Here is a 22358-nt window from a genome sequence, read left to right as displayed (position 1 = left end):
TGTGAACTTGAATTTGTAGTTGTTTGAGGTATTGTGGGAATGTGCTCTCAGGTCAAGGTGACTGACATATGTTCAGATATTATATCTCCTTTACGGTCTTTTTATAGTGGGGGAATAGTCTACTTGATTACAAAGTGCAGTTTTTGGATGTTTTGTTTTGTTTTTAAAGACCTTATTTTTTGAGAGAGAGTAAGAGAGAAAGAACGAGCAGGGGGAAGGGCGGAGAGAGAGGGAGAAGCAGACTCCCCACTGAGGACCCTGGGATCATGACCTGAGCCGAAGGCAGACGCTTAACCGACTGAGCCACCCAGGCGCCTCAGGTGGTTTTTAATATCCCAATTTTGTGGATTCTCTGTAGTTCTCCGGAGTTTTGCATCATGAATTTTTTAGCTTAGTTCTTTGTTTTCTTAATTTTACACTTAAAAGTTACAAAAATAGTTCAGGAAGTTCCCACATGTTTTTTACCCAGCTTCATCTAATTCTTACTTTTTACATTACCAAAGCACAGTGATTAAAACCAGGACGTTAGGGGCACCTGGATGGCCCAGGCAGTTAAGCGTATTCTGTTTTCTGTTTCTTCCAGTTTTGGTGGCTCTGGCATTCCTCAGCTGATGTCATATCACTTCCTTATCTGTCTTCCGTCTTCACATCATCTTCTCCTTTGTGTGTGTCTCATCTCCCTCTGCCTCTCTCACAAAGGATGCTTGTGATGACACTCATGGGCATGGACATTTCTTAAGGGGCACCATTCACTATATACGGGCTTCACTAAACGACCTTCCTTCCTCCCTTCCTCTTTCTCTCCCTCCCTCTCTCTTTCTCTTTCTTTATAGTGGGGGTGGGGGAGGGGACGGTGCAGAGGGAGAGAGAGAGAGAGAATCCCAAGCACACTCCACACCCAGCATGGAGCCTGACGTGGGGCTCCATCTCACAACCCTGACATCATGACCTGAGCCCAAATCAAGAGTTGAACACTTAACCGACAGAGTCACCCAGGTGCCCCCTTCACTGCAGATTTTAAAAGCCAGTTTAGTCCGTGAAACTGAAAACAAAGCAATAAAAGTTTATCTAATTTGCAAATCAGAGAGAAAAAGTTTGGAAAAAAAAAAATATCAGAGAGTCACAGGAACCTGTGTGACAATACCAAGGACCTAAAATATATAATAAGAGTTCTGAGGGGTGCCTGGGTGGCTCAGTCGGTGAAGTGTCTGCCTTCGGCTCAGGTCATGGTCCCAGGATCTTGGGATCGAGCTCCACATCGGCTCCCTGCTCAGCGGGGAGCCTGCTTCTCCCTCTCCCTCTCCCTGCCGCTCCCCTTGCTTGTACGCTCTCTCTCTGTCAAATAAATAATTAAAATCTTAAAAAAAAAAAAAAAAAAGTTCTGAAAGAAGAGTCAGAATGGGGGTAGAAAAATTGAAATTTAAGAAATAAAATGACTGGAATTTTCCAACTTACGGATCCAAGAAGCTCGGTAAACCCTAAAGCAAGATAAAACCATACTTAAGCATATCATAGTTAAAATGCCAAAAAACAAAGAAAAGCAGAAAATCTTGACAGCAGCCAGAGAAAAGGGACAGAGTAAATATATATGGGAACAATGACAAGTCTCAGAGCTGTCTCACAGAAACAGTGGAGACCAGAAAACAATACAAAGACATACTTAAAGAGCTGAAGAAAAAAGAAATGTCAACCCAGAATTCTACATCCAGTGAATACATCCTTTAAAAAAGGGTGAATAAACACATTCAGAAAGCAAATTTGAGAGAATGTGTTGCCAGCCGACCTGCATTAAAAGGATGCTGCAGAATGTTCTTTAGGCTGAAGAGAAAAGGTATCAGAAGGAAACTCAGATCTGTAGGAAGGAGAAAAGACAACTGGAAAAGAAAAATCAATTAAAAAAAGGAGGGGGGCACCTGGCTGGCTCAGTTGGCAGAGCATGAGACTCTTGACAGGGTTGTGAGTTCGAGCCCTCATTGGGCGTGGAGCCTACTTAAAGAGAATAAATAAATTTTAAAAAATGAGTGGGTGACAAAAACTACATTTTTTTTTTCTTCTCATAATTACCTTAAGAAACAGCTGTTTCAAGCAAAAATGACAACACCATAAGGTTGGGTTTACAATGTATGTAGAAGCAAAACCTGTGTCCAAAACAGCACAGAGGATGATGGATAAAGAAAATAATGTGGTTATGTAATGAGATTTATGCAGTGGAAGTAGTTAACTCTCAGGAAGTAGGATATGAGATGGTAACATACTGAATCTAAGTAGATTTTGCTAACTGAAGGATGCATATTTTTAACCCAGGAGCAACCACTCTTAAAAAATTCAGAGGCATAGCTAAGAAGCCAATCGAGGAAAGAAAATGGAATACTGAATTATATTCAGTTAATCCAAAATTAGCAACAGAGGGAAAAAAAAAAAAATGAAAGGCCAGTGGAAAACAATAAGGAGGATGGTAGACTTGAACCTAATTATACTTAAAATTACATCAAAAGCAAATGGGCTTTTGGAGAGGCAATAGCAGGACGAAATAGATGAATGGAAAACAAAGAGCAATATGGCTGACTTAAACCTAACCACACCAACAGTTACATCCAAAGTAAGTGAACTAAACATTCCAACTATAATGCAGAGACTGTGGGTAACTATATGCTACTCTGCAAGAGATACACTTTAAAGACAAAAACTAGAGCATCATGGCCGAGTAAGACGTCCTTTGTGACCCCCCACAGCAACAACAGTTGGGCATCCGTCCACAGATAAGTGTCTGTGATGGGAGCTGTGGCATCCAGCACCATAGGCCCAGGGACCTAAGTGTCTCGCCAACACCTTTATTTTGGCCCATTGGAACTGATTTCAGACTTCTGCCCCCCAGAACTATTGGAGAATAAATTTCTGTTTTAAGCCATCAAGTTAGGTAATGTATTGTAGCAGCCACAGGAAACTAAAACATGACCCAGTGACTTCTTAGCTATGTGCTCTTTGGTTCTAGAATTTCCATTTAGGGGTTTTGTTCGTTTGTTTGTTTAATATAGTTTCTCAGCTAAGGTACCCTGGTTTTTTTTAGTCATTAAGACCACCATTTCTTTTTACTTCTTTGGGAAGTAGCTGCTTTAACAAAGTCTTTGTTTGGGGCTAAGTTGGGGTTAGTTTCTCTTGAGTATTTTTTTCTGTTTTGACTATGGGTCCCATTTTTTGTATAACATTTTGAATACTTTTGGATTGTGTATTGGATATTGTTGACGGGTTGTTGAGACTCTGAATTCTGTTATCTTCTTACGAATGTTGACTTTTTATTCTAATTGGTGGCCTGTTTATTGGCTGATCATCTTTAACTTCTGTAAGCTTGGTTTTTATCTTTTGTTAGGGTCAGTTTGTGGAAAGCCTAATGTATTTTCCAAGCAGCTCAAACTCGCTGCGACTGCGACTCAACGTCTGTTATAATTGTTGCATGTTTGTTACCACAGACTTTGTAACTTAAAACAGCACACATTTGTATCTCCCAATTTCTGGCGGTCAGAAGTCCCTCTTAGCCAAATTCTCTACTCACGGTCCCATAGGGCTGAAATCAAGATGCTAGCCAGGACAGAAATCTCATCCAAGACTCATGATCCTCATCTAAGATCATTCAGATTGTTGGTAGAATTTGGTTCTTTGTTTTCTGTCTGGTTGAAGCTGGGAGTCACCATTAGGTCTTAGTCATGCGGCCCTCTCACAGTATGGCAGCTAACATCTTCAAAGCCAGAGAATCTCTCGAGTCAGCTACAGTGGAGTCTTCTCTAAGGTAACCTGAGAGAGGGAACAAGTATCCTATCCTATTCACAGGTCCCACCCACACTCAAGGGGGAGGGAGTTCTACAAATCACTGGGGATCATCTTTGAATTCTGCCTACAACCTCCAGTCTCTGTCTTTCTAGTGAATCTGGTCTGAGATGGGTTTTAGGGTTTCTCAGGGTGGGTGTAGAGTAGGCCTTACTCAAGGGTAGTGTTTCTCAATCCTTTTGAATTACAGTCCTGCCTAAAAAGCCTTTTTATTTTATTTTTTTAAAGATTTTTTAAATTTATTTATTAGAGAGCACAAGCAGGAGGCAGAGGGAGAAGCAGGCTTCCCGCGGAGCAGGGAGCCCGATGTGGGGCTCGGTCCCAGGACCCTGGGGTCACGACCCGAGGCCAAGGCAGCCCCTTCACCGACTGAGCCACCCAGGCGCCCCTACTTGCTACATTCTTAATCCTGTGCTAGCCGCTTTCCAGGAAGCTTGACGTAGTCTCATTCTGCACATGCGGAGGACTCAGGACCTTCAGGGCACCCCCACCTGGACTCCCGGTGCTCATTTCCGAGCAGCCTGCTCCCAGCGCCTCAGCAGAGTAGGAGTCCCGCGCTGCGGGCGGAGTCGTCACCCAGTGTGGGTGCGGAGGGGAGCGGGCATTCCTAGGGCTCCCCTTCTGAGCTTCCCTGCCGCGGGTCCCTGGGGTCCTACACCTAAGTAAAGGAGCCTCCTCCCCAGCCCCATCTGATGGTCGGGTGTGGCCCCAGAGCTCGTTCAGAAGCTCTTCCTTCATCCTAGCTTGGAGCAGAGGGCAGCCTGACTCCACAGGTTATTACCTTAAGTAATAAAAGTTGAACTTCCTCCAAGGCAACCATTGTTTGTTTGTTTTTTTTAATTTTTAAAGATTTTATTTATTTGAGAGTGCAAAGCAAGCGAGAGAGCGAGAGAGCCAGTGCACGAGCCTGGGAGAGGGGCAGAGGGAGAGGGAGAAGCAGGTTCCCTACTAAGCGGGGAAGCCCCACATAGGGCTTGATCCCAGGACCCCAGGATCATGACCTGAGCCGAAGGCAGACGCCTAACTGACTGAGCCACCCAGGCGCCCCCAAGGTAACCATTGTTAAAAGCCAACTAAAAGTTTTATTTACTTTTTAAAACCATTTAATTTTTCAATGTCTTTATATTAATTTAGATAGTATACATAATAATTTAGAACTAAATGAGAGTAACAGCCAGAATTGGGAGTGTTTGAAATACCATGATCAGATAACTTACATGTTTTAAGAGAATGAAAACTTTTCCTAAATAAACATCTTTGCTTTTGTTTTTTGTTTTGTTTTTTTTTGTAGAAAACTCAGAAAAAGGTGTTTTGTGGCAAAAGGAAGAAATCAGGAAGTGAAGCCATAGACTCAGGTACAAAATAGTGTTTTATACTTTGTCAAGCATTCAGGAATTTTATTTTAAAAACTTTGTTGTTGTTAAAGTAGTAAATTGTAAGTATATAAAATTGCTACTTTGAAAAGCTAAAAATTTATGATTTTGTAGTAACTGATTTTTACAACATATGTCATGAAAATTTTCAACCTACAACGAAGGTGAATCTTACAATATATATTTATACTCCCAGATTTTACTGTTATACCTGCTTTATCACCTTAATTTTTCATCACACAATGTTGAAACACATTGTTGAACACATCACATAGTTTTACCTTGAATAAGGCTTTTTTTTTTTTCCCACTTGGCATAACTTTTTTGAGATTCATCCACATTGTTCTGCATTTTTATTGATACAAATAAAAGTTTATTGAAAAATGGGAGGAAAATAAAGCATTTTCTCTCTCTCCTTCCTCTTTCATTTCCTTTTAAGGAATATATTTTAATTATTTTAAGATAATCTTTTAATCTTTTAAAAAATAATATGTTTAGAAACATTTGGAAAGTATAGAAAGGAAGATAAAATCACCTACGAATCCCATCACCCAAAAAAGAGCCACCCTGCTTTTTGGTATATACTCTTCTATCCTTTTACCGACACTGCTCACCCCGAATAGGATCCTATCCTTATCATTAGGTATTCTGCAACCCCCTCTTACTGAATGCTTGACCTTTCATCCACATTACTGAGACTAAATCAGCACAGTGGGGAATCTCTACGTGGCCTATTAGGTAGATTAAAATTAAGAAACTATAACAAAGAAGAGCTCATGACCAGTAAGTAGTGTTGGGTAGCAGCAGACTACGCAGTAAAGGTAGAGCTGGTAGTTGTGAGTCAGTGGTACTTCAGGCTGTGTTGGTAGAAACGGGAGAACCAAGGAGATGGCAGTTAGTGAGCATATAGATGGGGATTTGTGAGATTGGCCTGGCCTGGGGAGAAGTGAGTCCTGTCTCCTCCCATGTGCCTCTTCAACCATAGCTATTTTTGGCAATTTGGTGGGGCAGTTTTTATTGTAGGCTTTCAGAACCCTGGGCCTAGAGCCAAAATATAATCAGTATATTAAATGGACTTCTCGTAATATTCTAGATATTTCCGACTCTGTACATATTTGGTGTCTGAAAGGAAAGAAAGCCAGTGACATCGCAGAGTTAGATGTCGTTTTGTCTGCATTTGAGAAAACCATCCTAGAGTATAAGTAAGTCTTCTGATGTTGTGATATATGCACCCAATGAATTTTCCTTGAAGCACCACTTTTGCTCATCCCATGGCGCTTGGTGTATTTTCATCATCTAGTTTACCTATTTTTACATTTCCATTATAATTTTTTCTTTAATCCTGTGAATTATTTAGTAGTATGTTTTGGTATGTCCAAATATGTGACTTTTTAATTTATATTTTTGTATTAACCTTGTGTCTTACATATGTCCTGATCAAATTTGATAGACTCGTGATATTTTTTGTAATTTTTTAAAATTTCTTTATGGCCTAGCACATAATCTGTAGGGAATCTAATTATTGGATCTCTGTAGAATCAGTATTATTTTTCCTGATTCTCTTATCAATTTATGCTGTATATATTTAGAGACTATTCTGTTAGTACATCATGTTTAAAATTGCTCTGTCGGGGCTCCTGGGTGGCTCAGTTGTTAAGCGTCTGCCTTTGGCTCAGGTCATGGTCCCAGGGTCCTGGGATCGAGCCCTCGGTTGGACTCCCTGCTCAGCGGGAAGCCTGCTTCTCCCTCTCTCCCACTCCCCCTGCTTGTGTTCCCTCTCTCGCTGTGTCGCTCTCTGTCAAATAAAATCTTTAAAAATTAAATAAATAAATAAATAAATAAATAAAATTGCTCTGTCTTGTAGACTGAACACTTTATCCTTCTGTAGTACCCTCTCCATTCCTAAAAATGCTTCTTTTGGTCTTAAAATCTGTTTCATCTGATGCTGGTATTGTGTCACTAGATTTCTTTTGCTAGCATTTGCTAGAACTTACATTCTTTTTACTGCCTTTTATTTCTAGCCTTTGACCTTAAAAAATTTTTTATAAGAAATAGTAAAATTTAGCGGTGCCTGGGTGGCTCAGTTGGTTAGGCGTCTGCCTTCGGCTCAGGTCATGATCCCCAGGGCCTGGCATCAAGCCCTGCATTGGGCTCTCTACTCAGCGGAGAGTCTACTTCTTCCTCTCCCTCTGCCCCTCGTGCTCTCACTCTCTTTCTCTCTCTCAAATAAATAAATGAAATCTTAAAAGAAATAGTAAAATTTAAATCCAGTATGTCCATCTTTGTTGACCTCAGTCCATTTACATTTATTATAATTACCAATATATTTGGAAGAACGTGTTGATACATTGTTTTTACTTCTTTAGATCTCTTTTGTTCTACTTTGGTGTTTTTAATTATAACTTCGTTAAAAAATAGAATTTTTAACTCTCCATTAATAAGCTCTCTTAACTCTTGGTCCCCTCTCTCTTTACCCCTACCCCAGAGATTTTTAATTCTGGGGTACAATAAATTTTTTCTCTTTTTTAGACAGCAACAACACTTATTAAGGTATTTATCCGATCACCTTTATTTCATACATTTCTTACAACAATCTCTGGTAATGTATCTTTTCTTATTTGTTTCATCCCAACACTGTTGAGTGTGGCTCTTTATGTTGTAAAATTTCTAAATCCTTTGGATTATTTTGGTCATGACATTGAATTTGAATAACAGTTTAGCTGGATATAGTATTCTAGGTTCTAAATCATTTCCTTAAATACTTAGGAATCACTGTTCCTTTGTCTTCTTTTGCATCTAGTGTTGATTTGGAAAATTTGGTATCTGTCGAAGTCTTATTTATATGTGATCTGCTCTTTCTCTCTAAGCTTTTAGAATATTTTGTCTGTGATATCCTTTAATTTCACTATATTGGGTCTGACTTTTCCAGTCTAAGGTGGTTTTTTAATTCCAAAATTAAAAATATTTTTGTTCTAATGTTATATCCTTGTCCTCTGCTCTGTTTTTCTAGATTTCCTCAGTCTAGAAACTAGAAGTTTGCTAACTTATTTCTCTGATATATCCATTATGCCATTTATCCCATCTCCTGAGTTCTGTATGTAGCCATATGACTTTTTGTCTAATATTTCTATTTGGTTCCTTTTATGTCATGTTTTCTGTTGCTACTGTCCTCTTTAGAATATTTATTAGGTTTATTTCAAAATACTGGGTCATCTATTATGAAATACCTGCTTCTCTTAGAATTTCTGATCAAATAGTTTGCTTTCTCTTTGATATAGTTGTGTTCCTCCAGTGTGTTGTTACTCCAACCTATGAGCTCATTTACCCCCATCTGTCAGCTTCTTTGTCAGACAGACAGTGTATATAAGGGAAGATCAAGCCTTGATTCACATCCATTCCCAGGAGTACGAGGGATGGGGGCGGATAAGGCCTAGGGTGGGAAGCCTCAGTCACTTATCCCACAAAGTAACCTGTCAGGTCAGGACTTAACCTTAACCCTCCAGAGATAAGTAGCGTTAAGAGCTGCTACACTCCTTAGATTATCGTTCTCCAGCCCCGGGGGTTTGGCAGGGGAAGGCGGAGGAGAAAGCTCCCAAAGGTAGTCTCCATGTTTCTCTCCAGACCCTCAAGCACAGCCCAGGTTTTACTCTTACAGTCACAGGGACAGAGGTCTAAGTGGCTGCAGCTGTGAGGCAGGCACAGCTGTGAGAATCATGCTGGGGAAGAAGCAGAGGCCAACCTTGACCTGTCCTTTCCTGTCCCGGGCCACAGCCCCTGCCCTTCTCACCTGTCATGCTAACTCATCATCATCTTTGTGGGAATTGTCTGTTCTTCTGTACTCTATGTTTTTGTTTGGTTGGTTGGGGTTTTTTTTTTTTGGTACTGTATGTTCTGAAGCCAGTTTGCTATTAAAATTGGTACAGAAGGTCTCTTACTATAGACCATCTCTTGACTGTGTTACCCTTTTCCCATTCATAAATCTCTTCAAAAGGAAGAAAAGACTTAGATTTCTGACGTTTGCACAAAATGGCAGTATCTTGCCTTTTAGCATAGTGTTCTTGATATAAGAAATGATTTAGAAGAGGTATAGTATTTTTGTTAGCCTTTTTTTTTTTTTTTTAATAGGCTCCTTGCCCAATGTGGGACTTGAACTCACGACCCTGAGATGAAGAGTTGCATGCACTAGCGACTGAGCCAGCCAGGCACTCCATAGACTTAAAATTATACCCTTGTGTTTTTGTCATACCCCATGATTCTGGTAGAATCTCTGGTCTTGTTTTATTTTCTTAAAGTATTCTCAACCACATGAAAAGTTTTGTTCTTTCAAAATCAAATTAACTATTGAAGGGTGTGCTATTTTTATTTTTATTTTTTAAAAGATTTTATTTATTTGACACAGAGAGAGAGAGAGAGAACAAGTAGGCAGAGAGGCAGGCAGAGGGAGAGGGAGAAGCAGGCTTCCTGCGGAGCAGGGAGCCCGATGCGGGGCTCGATCGCAGGACCCCAGGATCATGACCTGAGCCGAAGGCAGCCGCTTAACCAACTGAGCCACCCAGGCGCCCCGAAGGGTGTGCTATTTTTAATACGCGGTATCTGGAACTCACCACCTGAATAATTTGTTAAACTTACAGATTGTAAGTAGTTTACCAATGTATATATAAGTAGGGAAGTATGCCATGAAATGCAAACATTACAAACAGGCTATTTTATAACTGATTCAATTAGTTATTTGTAGGGAATTGACCAAAATTTTAAGATACTAGAATTTGAAAAAGTTGTGTCTGGCTATCGTATGTAGACCACCACCATTTTGGTTGGTATAGTCTACCAGTTTATCATCATTGTAAGCCATATGCAGAAAGACCTAATCAGTTTTCCTAATTTTTTATGTGTTTTTAACATCTTAAAATCATGATTTCATATTTATATTAGAAATACCTTTATTAGATAGAGCTGATATATTTTTTAATTGTGAATTTTTATTTTTTATTTTTAAAATTTATTTAAAATTTTTTAATTTTTATTTTATTAATCTTATTTATTTTTTATTTATTTTTAAATGTGCATTTATATGCCATAAAATTTACCATCTTAACCATTTTTAAGTATACATTTCAGTAGTGTTAAGTACTTGGTTTGCTTTCTCAAGATTGTTTTGGCTATTTGGTGTCCTTTGATATTCCATATGAAGTTTAGGATTTTTTTTTTTTCTATTTCTGCAAAAAATGCTATTGGGAATTTGGTAGTTATTGCATTGTATCTATAGACTGCTTTAGGTAGTATGGACATTTTAATAGTATTAAGGCTTCCAGTCCATGAACTTGGGATGTTTTTCCTTTTATTTGTATCTCCCAATTTCTTTCAACAATGTTTTTACAGTTTTCAATGTATATTTTACCTCCTTGGTTAAGTTTATTTCTAAGTTTTTTTGTTTTTTTTTTTTTGATGCTATTGTAAATGGGATTGTTAATTACTTTTTTGGATTGTTCATTGTTAGTATATAGAAATGCAACTGTTCTCTGTGTGTTTTTTGTATCCTGCAATCTTGCTGAATTTGTTTATTCTAACAGTTTTTGTGTGTGTGTGGAATCTTCAGGATTTTCTACATATAAAATCATGTCCTCTGTGACAGAGGTAACTTACTTCTCCCTTTCCAATTTGGATACCGTATAGTTATTTTTCTTATCTAATTGCTTTGGCTAGTATTCCCAGTACTGTGTTGAATAGAAATGGCAAGTGAGGCATCCCCACTTTGTTCCTGATCTGAGAGCAATAGCTTTTAACTTTTCACCTTTGATTATGATGTTAGCTGTAGGCTTTTCATGTATGGCCTTTATATTGATGTAATTTCCTTCTATTCATAGTTTGTTGAGAGTTTTTATCATGAAATGGTGTTGGATTTTGTCAAATGCTTTTTCCTTTATCAGTTGAGATGATCATGTGGCTTTTGTCCTTCATTCTGTTATTGTGTGTTACACTGATTGTAGTTTGTATGCTGAACTATCCTTGCATTCCAGAAATCCACTTTCTTGTGATATATAATCATTTAAATGTGTTGTTGAATTTCCTTTTTGAGTATTTTGTTGGGGAGTTTTGTATCAATAAGGATATTGGTCTCTCGTTTTCTTTTCTTGTAGTATCTTTGTCTGATTTTGATAAGGGTAATACCAGCCTCATAAAATAAGTTTGGAAATGTTTCCCCACCACCCTACTCCCGGCACTCTTAAATTTCTTGGAAGAGTTTGAGAGGGATTGTTTATTCTTCTTGAAATATTTGGTAGAATTCTCCAGTGAAACCATCCGGTTTCACTGGGTCTTAAATGGGAGGTTTTTGATCAATTATTCAGTCTACTTTTATGAACTGTAGGTTTGAACATATTTTTTATTTCTTCCTGATTCAGTCTTGGCAGGTTTTATGTTCTTAGAATTTCTGCATTTCGTCAAGGTTACCCAATTTTTGGGCTTATAATTGTTCACAGCAGTCTCTTAAGAGCCTTTTTACCTCTGTGGCATCAATTGTAATGCCTGTTCTTTCATTTTTTGAGTCTTTTCTCTTTTTTTCTTTGTCTAAGGATTGGTCAGTTTTGTTGATCTTTTCAAAAAACCCTTAGGTTCATTAATTTTTTCCTGTTTCTCATTTCATTTATTTCTGCTCTAATCTTTACTGTTCCTTCATTATGCTATCGTTGAGTTTGATCTTTTTCTAGTTCCTTGAGGTGTAAAGTTAGGTTGTTGATTTGAAGTATTTCTTCTTTTTTTTTTTTTTTTAAAGATTTATTTATTTATTTTGAGAGAGCGAGAATGAGAGAGAGAGAGAGACAGAGTACATGAGTGGGGGAGGGTCAGAGGGAGAAGCAGACTCCCCGCCGAGCAGGGAGCCCGATGCGGGACTCGATCCCGGGACTCCGGGATCATGACCTGAGCCGGAGGCAGTCGCTTAACCAACTGAGCCACCCAGGCGCCCTCTTCTTTTTTTTTTTTAATGTAGGTATTTATTGCTATCAAATTCTCTCTTAGAACTGCTTTTGCTGCATCTCATAAGTGTTGGTACATTTTGTTTTTGTTTGTTCCAAGATATTTTCTAATTTCCCTTGTTATTTCTTGTTTGAACGATTGGTAGTTGAAGAGTGTGTTGTTTAATTTCCACATTTTGTGAGTTTTCTGGGTTTCCTTTTGCTGTTGATTTCTAGTTTTGTTCCACTGTGGTCTGAAAAGATACTCAGTATGATTTCAGTTGTATTAAGTTAGTTAAGACTTATTTTGTCGCCTAACATGGGATCTGTCTTGGAGAATGTTCCGTGTGCATTTCAGAAGAATGTGGATTCTGTTATTGGGTGGAATGTTCTGTGTAGGTTTATTAGATCCAGTTGGTTTATAGTTTTGTTCAAATCCTGTTTCCTTATTGAGCTGTTGTCTGGTTGCTGTATTACTGAAAGTGAGGTATTGAAGTCATCTACTCTTACTGTGTTACTGCCTGCTTTCCCCTTCAATCCTGTTAATTCAGAATTGTTGAATTGCTCCAGTGTTGGGTGCACATGTAACTTTTATTTCTTTCTGGTGAATTGACCCTTTTATCATTACATAATATCCTTCTTTTGTGACTATTTTTGAATTAGTCTGTTTTGTCTGATGTAAGTATGGTCACCATTGCTCTCTTTTGGTTACCATTTGCTGGAGTATCTTTTTCACATTCAGCCTGTGTATTTCCTTATACCTAACTAAAATGAGTCTCTTGTAGACAGCATGTAGTTGGATCTTTTTTTTTAAATCCAGTCAGCCACTCTGATGTCTTTTGATTGGGGAATTCCTGATAGTGACAGACTTAATACTGAAGTCTTTTGTTTTCTCTAAGTCTTATAGTTATTTTGTCCTTCTTTTCGTCTCTTGTCACCTTCCTTTGTGTTTCGTTGATTTTTTTTTTTTTTGGTAGTGGCATGTCTTGATTCTCTATTCTTTTGTGCTTCTATAGATTTTGTGTGTGCATGTGTGCTTACAATGGGGATGACATAAACCATAGCAGTCTGCTTTAAAATGTTAACTTGACTTCAATCACCTACAAAGGCTCTACTTCTTTGTCTTCCTCCCCCACCGTATGGGGATAACACTTTGTTATTGATGTCACAGATTTCACCTTTGTATATTGTTACCATTGACACAGTTTCATAGTTATTTTTTATGCTTTTATCTTTTAAATTCTGTATCGGTATGAAAAGTGATTTATGCATCACTATCACAGTATTATGGGGTTCTGTATTCATCTGTATATTTGCCTTTACCAGAGACCTTTGTATTTTCATATGTCTTTGTGTTATTGTCTAGTGTCCTTTTGTTTCAACTTGAAGGACTCCCTTTAGTAATTCTTATAAGGCAGGTCTGGTGATGATGAACCCAGCCTTTGTTTATCTGGGAAAGTCTTTATTTCTCCTTGATTTTGGAAGGATAATTCTGCCAAGTATAGTATTCTTGGATGGCACTTTTTTTCTTTCAGTGCTTTGTATAGATCATCCCACCCTTCTGTCCTGTAATGTCTCTGCTGAGAATGACAATGACTGACAATGTTATGGGAGTTCCCTTGTATATGACAAGTTGCTTTTCTCTTGCTACCTTCTATTTTTGCCTTTGAATTTGGACAGTTTGAATATAATGTGTGTCAGTGTGGGCCTCTCTGGGTTCCTCTTAGCTGAGGTCTTTTGAGCTTTCTGAATTTGGGTGTCCATTTCCACCCTCAGATTTGGGAAGTTTGGGGCCATTATTTCTTCAAATAAGTTCCTTGCTCCTTCTCTCCCTCCTCTTTGGGGATACCCATAACACACATAATGGTGTATCGAATGATTCCCATAAGTCCCATACACTGTTCTCCACTTCATTCTTTTTTTTATTTTTCCGATTTGATAATTTCAAATGACTCATTCTTGAGTTTGCCGTTTCTTTTCTCTGCTTGATCAAATCTGCTGTGAACCCATCTAGTGAATTTTTCAATTGTCATTGTACTATTCAGCTCCAGATTTTGATTCTTTTTATAAGTTCTTTGCTGATATTTTCCTTTTGTTCATGCATCATTTTCCTGATGTAGTTTTAGTTATTCATCTGTGCTTTCTAGTAACACATTGAGCTTCATTAAGATGATTATTTTTGAGTTCTTTGTTAGCCAATTCACAGGTCTCCATTTCTTTATTTAGGGTCTATTTCTGGGGATTTTTTCCCCCACTTGATTGAGTTATGTTTTCTTGTTTCTTCTGGTGCCTTGTTATTTTTTGCTGTGTTTTGTACATTTAAAAAGCAGCCACCCCTCCCCATCTTTACACTGGATTTGTGCAGGGGAAGACCTTTGCCAATCAGCCTGGGTGGTCCCTCAGTGCTTTTCTGGGGATGTATCTTCTTTGGGCTTGTGCATGTGATTCCCCAACTAGAGAGGTTTGTTTCTTTCTTTTTTAGGGATTTGTAATCTCTAAAGACTAGAGCTCCCTCTGGTGTCTCTCTGTGGTACTGTGGGTTCTCTCGTGCTGCAACAAGCTGCTGAACTCCTTTTTCATCTCTCTGACCAAAGGCATCCAAACTATTTCAGTTCCCACCATTGCTGTACTTCGGGTGACACAGAAACCATTCCAAACGTTGGATAACCTTCTACTCTTCTCTTTCCCTCCCAAGGGAGAAGGTGCGAGCTGGGCTCTTTGTCCCGATCCCCTGTGGGTAGCATTGCAGCTTCTGTTACTACAGCAGTCACTGAACTCTTGTCTCCATGGCAACCAGGCATCCCACGTATGCCGCTTCCGTTAGCATTCCAGATCAGGCACGGTGGAAGGGAGTTCCTGGGGCAGCCCCCTGAAAAGCCAGAACCTTGGACACACGTTCCACTCTTTCTTTCCCAAGGGAGAAACCATGTGCGGAGCTTCTTGATTGAACCAAGCTGTGCTGGCTTGGGAGATGGGCTGTCCAAGTTGATATGAAACCGCTTTTCTTACCTATTTCAGTAGGACTGTTTCTGACTTTGAACTTGCCTGCAACTTCTTAATTTAAGGTTTCTGGGATTCGGACAAGGCCTTTTGGGATGTAATATAGTGGTTAGGTTGGCTTCCCTGTGCAGGGAATCTGGCCTGGGGCTTCCTATTCCACTATCTTGCTGATGTCACTAGAAATACCTTTTAACACTCTTTTTTGATAAGACCTTTTACAAAGATCTGTATTCGAAAAAGTACAGGCCTTCTCTTGTGTTATGCTTAGCTCGGTCCCCTTCTCCTGAGTGACTTTTCTTGCTCATGGATTCCCCCCCCAAGAAACCATTTTCTAATTACCTGTCACTTCTACAAAATATTTATTACTTTCGATTAAAAGGTATCCTAGGGCGCCGAGGCTGAGTAGGGGGTTAGCTGCTGTCCTGGAAGATGGCGGCCGCTGCTACACACCAGGGGTCTGCCATGTGGCCCTGATTGCGCCAGACTGGGAGCCTTGGGCCCTCTTCTGATGACGGGGACCGGAACCAGTTTGTTAGGGTCAGCTTTGTAAGGTTTTGAAGAACCGGGCTTGTGGCTGCTTCAGTCCAGCTGGCTTCTCCATGCTTGTTGGCTAGTCCAGGTGTGTTACATAAGTAATCCTGCAGCTGTTGGCAGGCGGGGGGGCTGAAGTCTGCTGCTCGTTGGATCAGGTGGCAGGAAAGGACGGGGACTGGCTGTGCACCTTTCTACGTCGCTTGCCTTCACCTGTGGACATAGCCAGTGGCAGGGAGTGAAGCTGACCACATACCTGAAGGTTTAGGGGAAAATATTTCCTGTTCCTTCTCTTTTGTTGAGGCTGTTCCCAGTATTTTTTTTTTTTAAGATTTTATTTATTTATTTATTAGAGAGCGAGCGAGAAACAGCATGAGCGGGGAGAGGGTCAGAGGGAGAAGCAGGCTCCCCGCTGAGCCGGGAGCCCGATGCGGGACTCGACTCGATCCCAGGACTCCGGAATCATGACCCGAGCCGAAGGCACCCACTCAACCAACTGAGCCACCCAGGCGCCCTCCAGTATTTTTCTTTTTTTTAAAGATTTATTTATTTGAGAGAGAGCGAGCTTGAGCCCAGGTGGGGGACAGAGGGAAAGAAGAGTAGTCTCCCCACTGAGCAGGGAGCCTGATGACAGGACTCGATCCCAGGACCCCAGGACCCCAGGAGATCAGGACCTGAGCAGAAGGCAGCCGCTTAACCGACTGAGCCACCCAGGCGCCCCTCCAGTATATTTTTTAAGCCTGAAAAATATCTCTAGCCCTGCCATCTTAGATATTCAAAATGGGTGTATGCCAAATCATGGTTTGTTGATGTGCTAAGCAAATGAAACACACCTTTCCAAATCCTTTATATGATACCTAGTTTGATCTTTTTTTTCTTGCTATAGACAAAAAGTAGAATCTAAAATTTGTAAGGAAGCCATCAAAAAATTTCATTCTAATATGAAAGAAGAACTCATCAAAATGGTAAGTTCCTTGACATAAATTTGTTGGTCTAAATTTGGTTTGCTTATCCTGAGGCAGTGTATGGTTATCTTAGAGAAGATTGCCTTTGCTGGCAACGTGGGAAAGGGCTCATTAGAACTGTTTGTGTTTCACAGGTTGTTTTTCAACTAAATGCAATATATTGTGAGTTAATAAACATTTTAATTTTGGAAAATGCACACAAATATTTATTTTTTCTTTTGTGCAGCTTAAAGAAGTCCAGATGTCAAAAACTCTGAAAAGGAAGAACACAAAGGTAAATGACATGTGTTATTAGAAGCATACAGTCCCATAGAACACTGACCCGTGCAGAGCTAAGTAACACCCTGACGCTGGGTTTCAGGACCTTCGCTTTGTCGAAGTTGTTTTTTCTTAGTCAGGCTTTTATTTGGTTGGTCTTGTGGTTGTGTACTATTAGTGCATGCTAAGGGATGGGGATCCCAACCAGCCTAAAAAGGCTATCAAGCCCCAAATAACCACTTCCATGCTATTAAGTAACTAATAACTATATAAGTAACATATATTTATTGCTTTTGTGGCTGTCAAAGAGTAAGACCTTTTAGAATAAAGAACTGTCCCATGTCTCAAGGGGCAGCCCAGGAAGAATACTGCATTAAGGGCAAGGCGACCTCATTTCTTGTCCTGGTTCTGCTACTTTGATGTTTTCCCACCTTCTTGGAAACTGTACCACTGGGATATGTGAGGAGAAACGAGCCAGTGAATGCCGGGCCTTACTTCCCCATCAGTGTATGCGTGGACCAGATGACCTCTGAGCTCCACACTTGCAGGAATCCAGGAATGGAAGAGCAGCTCCCCCTCCACATTTATAATAGAAATGGAGGTGAAAGACATATATTTTCGTTTCGGTGATTACAGGCCGCCTTTGCTGGGTTTTTTTTTTCTTCAGTTTTATTGTCCTACTGGTCAACCCTGCATTGCTTACAAGGGAACGGTCTGAATGTCCAGCCGTGGAATAGTCTGGTAGTCCCTAAAAGTGATGGCGGAGATAATTTGTTATGTGGAAATACTCTTTTAAAATACGGATTGGATCAGGGCACTCTACTGCTTCAGTATTTTCCTAGCGTACCTACATAAAATCCCAACTCCTTACTTGATTGCTCACAGGGTTGTAAAGACCTGGCCCCTGCTTCCTCTTCAGGGTTGTCCTGGAGTAAATGCCCCTGCTGTTCCCATTCTTCAGTGTCCCCTGTTCTTTCCCTTGGCAGCACGCCTCACGAGTTGTAGTTTTGTCAGGTCTGTGTGCAGCGCCGGTCTTCCCTTTAGACCACAGTTCCATGCGGGGGACAATGGAGTCTCTTTTCCACACCATTTCTAGCACCTGGTACGGGGTAGCTAGCAGTGCTCGGACATTTAAGGCGTTATTTTAACAAATTATCTTATTACTTTAGATTATTTCAGATATTGAAAAGAAAAGGCAACGTCTGCTTGAACTCCAGGATGAACTGCTTTGGTAAGATGATGTGTCAGACTCCTCTGAGAACCTACCTGGAAGGATTTAATTACAGTACATCGTGTGGGGCTGCTAACCTCTGCTGTATTATAGTGCAGTCCCAGGTTTTCTTTGTGCCTGGAAACTCAGTGAAGGTGATCGTGCTGCCGAGTTGGAGCTTTTGGCAAAGGAGAAGTCAGCACCGGGCTCTCTGCCATCAGATCTCTCAGCTCCGGCCTACGAGGCAGCCCAGTTAGAGACTCAGTGCACAGACTCTGGGACTAGATGCCTGGCTTTGAACACAGGGCCGGCCATTTACCGGCTGTGCACCCTCGGGCAGGCTAGTTAGCCCCCCAGGGCCTCGGTTCCTCATTTGTAAACGAGCACAAGACCCACCCCTCCCAGGGTGCTGGGAGGAGTAAATGCATGAACAGACACAAAGCGCTTCACGGTCGCTGGCGTTCAGTTGGTGCTGTGTGCTCCCGGTTCTTGTGAACGGGATCATTGGCCTGGCGCTCGTGTGAACGCGCTCCTGCGTGCGGGGCTGGGAGAGGGGCCAGGGCTGCCCCCGCGGTGGGCTTCGGGCGCCGGGAGCACAGAGGGGTTGCGGGGGGCCTTCCGTGCGGCCAGGACGATGGTGCGAGCTGAGGGGTAGGGAAGCAGGTCCACTCTGTGCTCCGAGGTGTTGCAGAACAGGGCGAGACAGTGGAATTACCAGAAAAGACCGCCTGTAAGTACAGGGCCGAGTCTTAAGAGGCCAGAAAGGTTCGGAAGAGGGCGAGCTCCCCATGCGGGCTGTGGTGCAGCGCTGGCCCGGGGCAAAGCGGGGCAAAGTGGGGCAGAGCTCCCCCGGGCTCCAGCCGAAGGAGAACGTTCGGATGAGCTTCCCGGGTGTGCTGCGCGCTGGCCTACACGCTTTATATATGCGCTCCTTGTCCTCGTAGTCCTGGGGGGGGGGGGTCACGATGCCTGCTTCGTCAGAATCGGGCATTTTATTTATTTTTTTAAAGATTTATTTATTTGAGACAGAGAGAATGAGAGAGAGAGAGCACATGAGAGGGGGGAGGGTCAGAGGGAGAAGCAGACTCCCCGCCGAGCAGGGAGCCCGACATGGGACTCGATCCTGTGACTCCAAGATCATGACCCAAGCTGAAGGCAGTCGCTCAACCAACTGAGCCACCCAGGCGCCCAGAATCGGGCATTTTAAAGACCAGCCTCTTGGTTCCTTTTCTAGATATAATTCTAGGTGTTGTAAAGTGCATCTTGAGAGGGCCTAGAAAGAAAACTCTGGTGTGTCGTTATTCTGACTTGACGTGTGGAAGACCTCAGGCCTGGGGGAGAGGTACTTACCCACAGTCCCCCCGCCGCCGCAAGTGGGGGCCAGGATCCCAGATCTGCAGACTGATGGCTGATCCTGCACCCCTGAGCACAACCCTTGTCAGCTTTTCCACAACTGCTGCATTTGTCCCACAGACGAAAGTGTTGAAAGGACTTTTCTGAAATTGTATTAGAGGGCAGTTGCCTTTTATCTTTAAGAAAATAAAGAACTGGCAGCCTCTTCCCTTCCTGGTCCATAAAATTCCACATGTCCCTTTTTATCTTATAGATGAGAACCTAAGCCCCTGAGAGAGAAAGTAGTCTACCCGTGCGGTTTTCCTTCAGTCACTCTGATAAGTTTTCCACTGGTTTTATTGGACCTTGGAAAATGCGCAGAGGGAAGGCATTCGGTCCACGTTTCGTTGTCGCCCTGCCGGGCCCGAGCTCCTGCCCCGAGGCTGGGAGACGTTAACCGCGGTTCCCTCAAAATGCCTGGATGGCTTGTGGGCTTGTTCAAGACATCTTCTTCTGTGGGTTTCATTTCTGATTCCTCATTATGTATTGTATCTCAGGGTTTTGTCTATATTTTAAATTGAAATTTAGACCCTGTCACACATCCACAATTTCAGAACCGAAGGTTCTTTAAAGACCTAGCCCCCCTGCCTTGCATGGTCCTGCCTCAGTGGACCTATGCACTCAGCCTCTTGCCCCCCTAGGCTGTTACACTTGACTGTAGGCATTCATTTGGAAACTGTGTTGTTGTTGCAGGTTAGAACCGCAGCTGAAACAACTACAAATAAAACATGACGAACTTAAGGAGAGAAAATCTTCCCTGAGGAAAGCAGCGTGTTTCTTATCAAACCTAAAACAGCTTCATCAAGATTATTCAGATATTCGAGAGAAAGAACCTCATGTAAAGGAAACGGTAACTTCAGTTTTTATTTTTCACTGTGATTCAGAAGATGAGGGCATCTACATTGTGCAGAACTTCTGGAGAAGCCTGGGGGAGAGAGAAGGAGGGGTGCAACACGACAGTCTACCCAAACAGCGTCACTGTGAATCCATGAAAATGTGTTCTCCCATCACTTCTTTAGCTACTTCAGGCTAGAGGAATAGAGAACAATCTAGAAACGCCGATTTTATTAAAGAGAAATGACTGAACAGGAGAGTGCTCGAACAACTGTGCTTTGCTTCATGAGAATCGTCATCCCTGTCAGGCCACACGGACCTGTTCTTTGTTCTGCCCGTGTTCACAGTAGCTTTTTTTATCTGAAAACAGGCCATTATCCCCTATGCATGGTAGGTCTAATTGGGAAACATGAAAAGGGACGTAGAGTAGGGAAAGGCGTGGTATATTATTGTTCTAATAAAACTTGTTGCTTCCAGATTTTTGCTGCAGACAATGGTGTTGTTACAATAACCAGCTCAGATCAATAAGAAATTTAAGTTACAGGGAAAAAAAAAAAAAACCCAATAATTTTATATAAAATGTAAATACATATATCTTATGATCATACTTGTATTCTTCACTTCTAAGGTTTTTTTTACACTGATTTAAAAGCCTTCAGTTTGTTTGTATGTTAGATCTGAAAATAGAATGCTTTTAGATTAATGTTTTCTGTGACAGGACCCAACTAGTCTAAAGCTTGCTTGGAGTTGGGGATTCGGTTACTCACTTGGAGATGATTTTAGCACTTCTTGAATTTGAACATAACTTTGGTGAAAACAGAGACCTGGGGACTCGACTTTGCTCGGAATACACTACTCTTACTAACGTGTCCTTCGCATGCCCGTAGGCTTTCTGTGCTCTGTTGTAGTGTCTGTCTGCCTTTGTGGAAAGTAGGCATTTGGGTATCTGTCTTCTTTCCTAAACCAGAACTCTAACCCCAAATGTTAGTCCTACCCCTCACGCCTCCCTGAGAGCAAGTGTCCCATGGCAGCTTGAATACAGTAGGCTTCCAAATACCTGTTTGACTGAAGTCCATAGTAATAGGGGAGGGTAGAGTCTAGAAAGAATGGATTATGTGGGTGGTAGTCATGGTTGCATAGCTTTTCTACGCAAAGCTGCTCTTTTCATTACTAAGGAAAATACCTTAAAAAATGAAATTAAATGGTTATCCTTAAGTATGAGCAAATTCTGTAAGGGGAATATAGTCCCTCATCCTTAGATACAGTTTACAACATGAAGCTTGGCTTTGTTATTTCAAAATCATGAGTTGGGTTTTGATTTCTATTTTATGTTGGGTTTGTATTCTAATTTTGTCTTCAGTCTTCCCCATAAATTTTTCTAGATGACTTTTTCCCTCGTGAACTTTTATGGGCCTGGTATTCTCCTTCCATTAGTTCTTCCAGTAAAAGTTAATCTGCCTTACCGTTTTCTGGGTTTAAAATAGGCATGAGATCAGCAGACTTGCCCAAACCAAGCCTCGATCTGTACGAGGAATAATTTTGTTTTAAATAATTTAGATGCCACTGTTCTTGGAACCAACTGGTCTTCTGGGAGGAGATCAGCATAAGCTTTCTAGAGCAGTTCCCTTGTAACCTTATTAATTAATTATGCCCTAAGGAAAAGGATTAAATCAACTTTTTAAAAAATCCTAATTTAAAAAATGAAAGTTAATGAAACGCTCTACTTAGCATTGAGCTGTTTAACAGATAGGGCTATAAAAGTTTTTTTATGCGTGTTAATCTAAATATAATTTTCCTTCAACAGTATGATTCATCCAGCCTTCCAGCTCTGTTACTCAGAGCGAGAACCCTTCTGGGAGCTGAAAAGCACCTACAAAATATCAACCATCAATTAGAGAAGCTCCTTGACCAGAAAGACCAGTCTACTGGAATGTGACTATGTAAAGACTAGTCCCCCTGCTCTTGCCTGTTGTCTTCTGATACTATACTTTTGTAAATAAAAATTCTTGGAGAAGTTAAA

At 41.1% G+C, this 22358-nt stretch overlaps 1 protein-coding gene across 1 annotated transcript in view; it reads left to right on the top strand.

The window, feature by feature from the left end:
* Positions 1-22358, top strand: part of CENPU (centromere protein U) — a 35693-nt gene extending 13335 nt beyond the window's left edge. The window contains exons 7-13 of the mRNA XM_031040662.2: positions 5114-5177; positions 6289-6397; positions 16566-16644; positions 16871-16918; positions 18072-18133; positions 20198-20354; positions 22143-22358. Of these exons, the coding sequence (XP_030896522.1) occupies positions 5114-5177; positions 6289-6397; positions 16566-16644; positions 16871-16918; positions 18072-18133; positions 20198-20354; positions 22143-22274 (651 nt within the window). The 3' untranslated portion in view covers positions 22275-22358. The remainder of the gene's footprint in view (positions 1-5113; positions 5178-6288; positions 6398-16565; positions 16645-16870; positions 16919-18071; positions 18134-20197; positions 20355-22142) is intronic.

Source organism: Leptonychotes weddellii, chromosome 2, assembly GCF_054177405.1.
Source record: "Leptonychotes weddellii isolate Sample4059 chromosome 2, ASM5417740v2, whole genome shotgun sequence".
NCBI lineage: Eukaryota > Metazoa > Chordata > Mammalia > Carnivora > Phocidae > Leptonychotes > Leptonychotes weddellii.
Note: the sequence above shows the minus strand (reverse complement) of the source record. Positions and strands in the feature narration are given on the sequence as shown.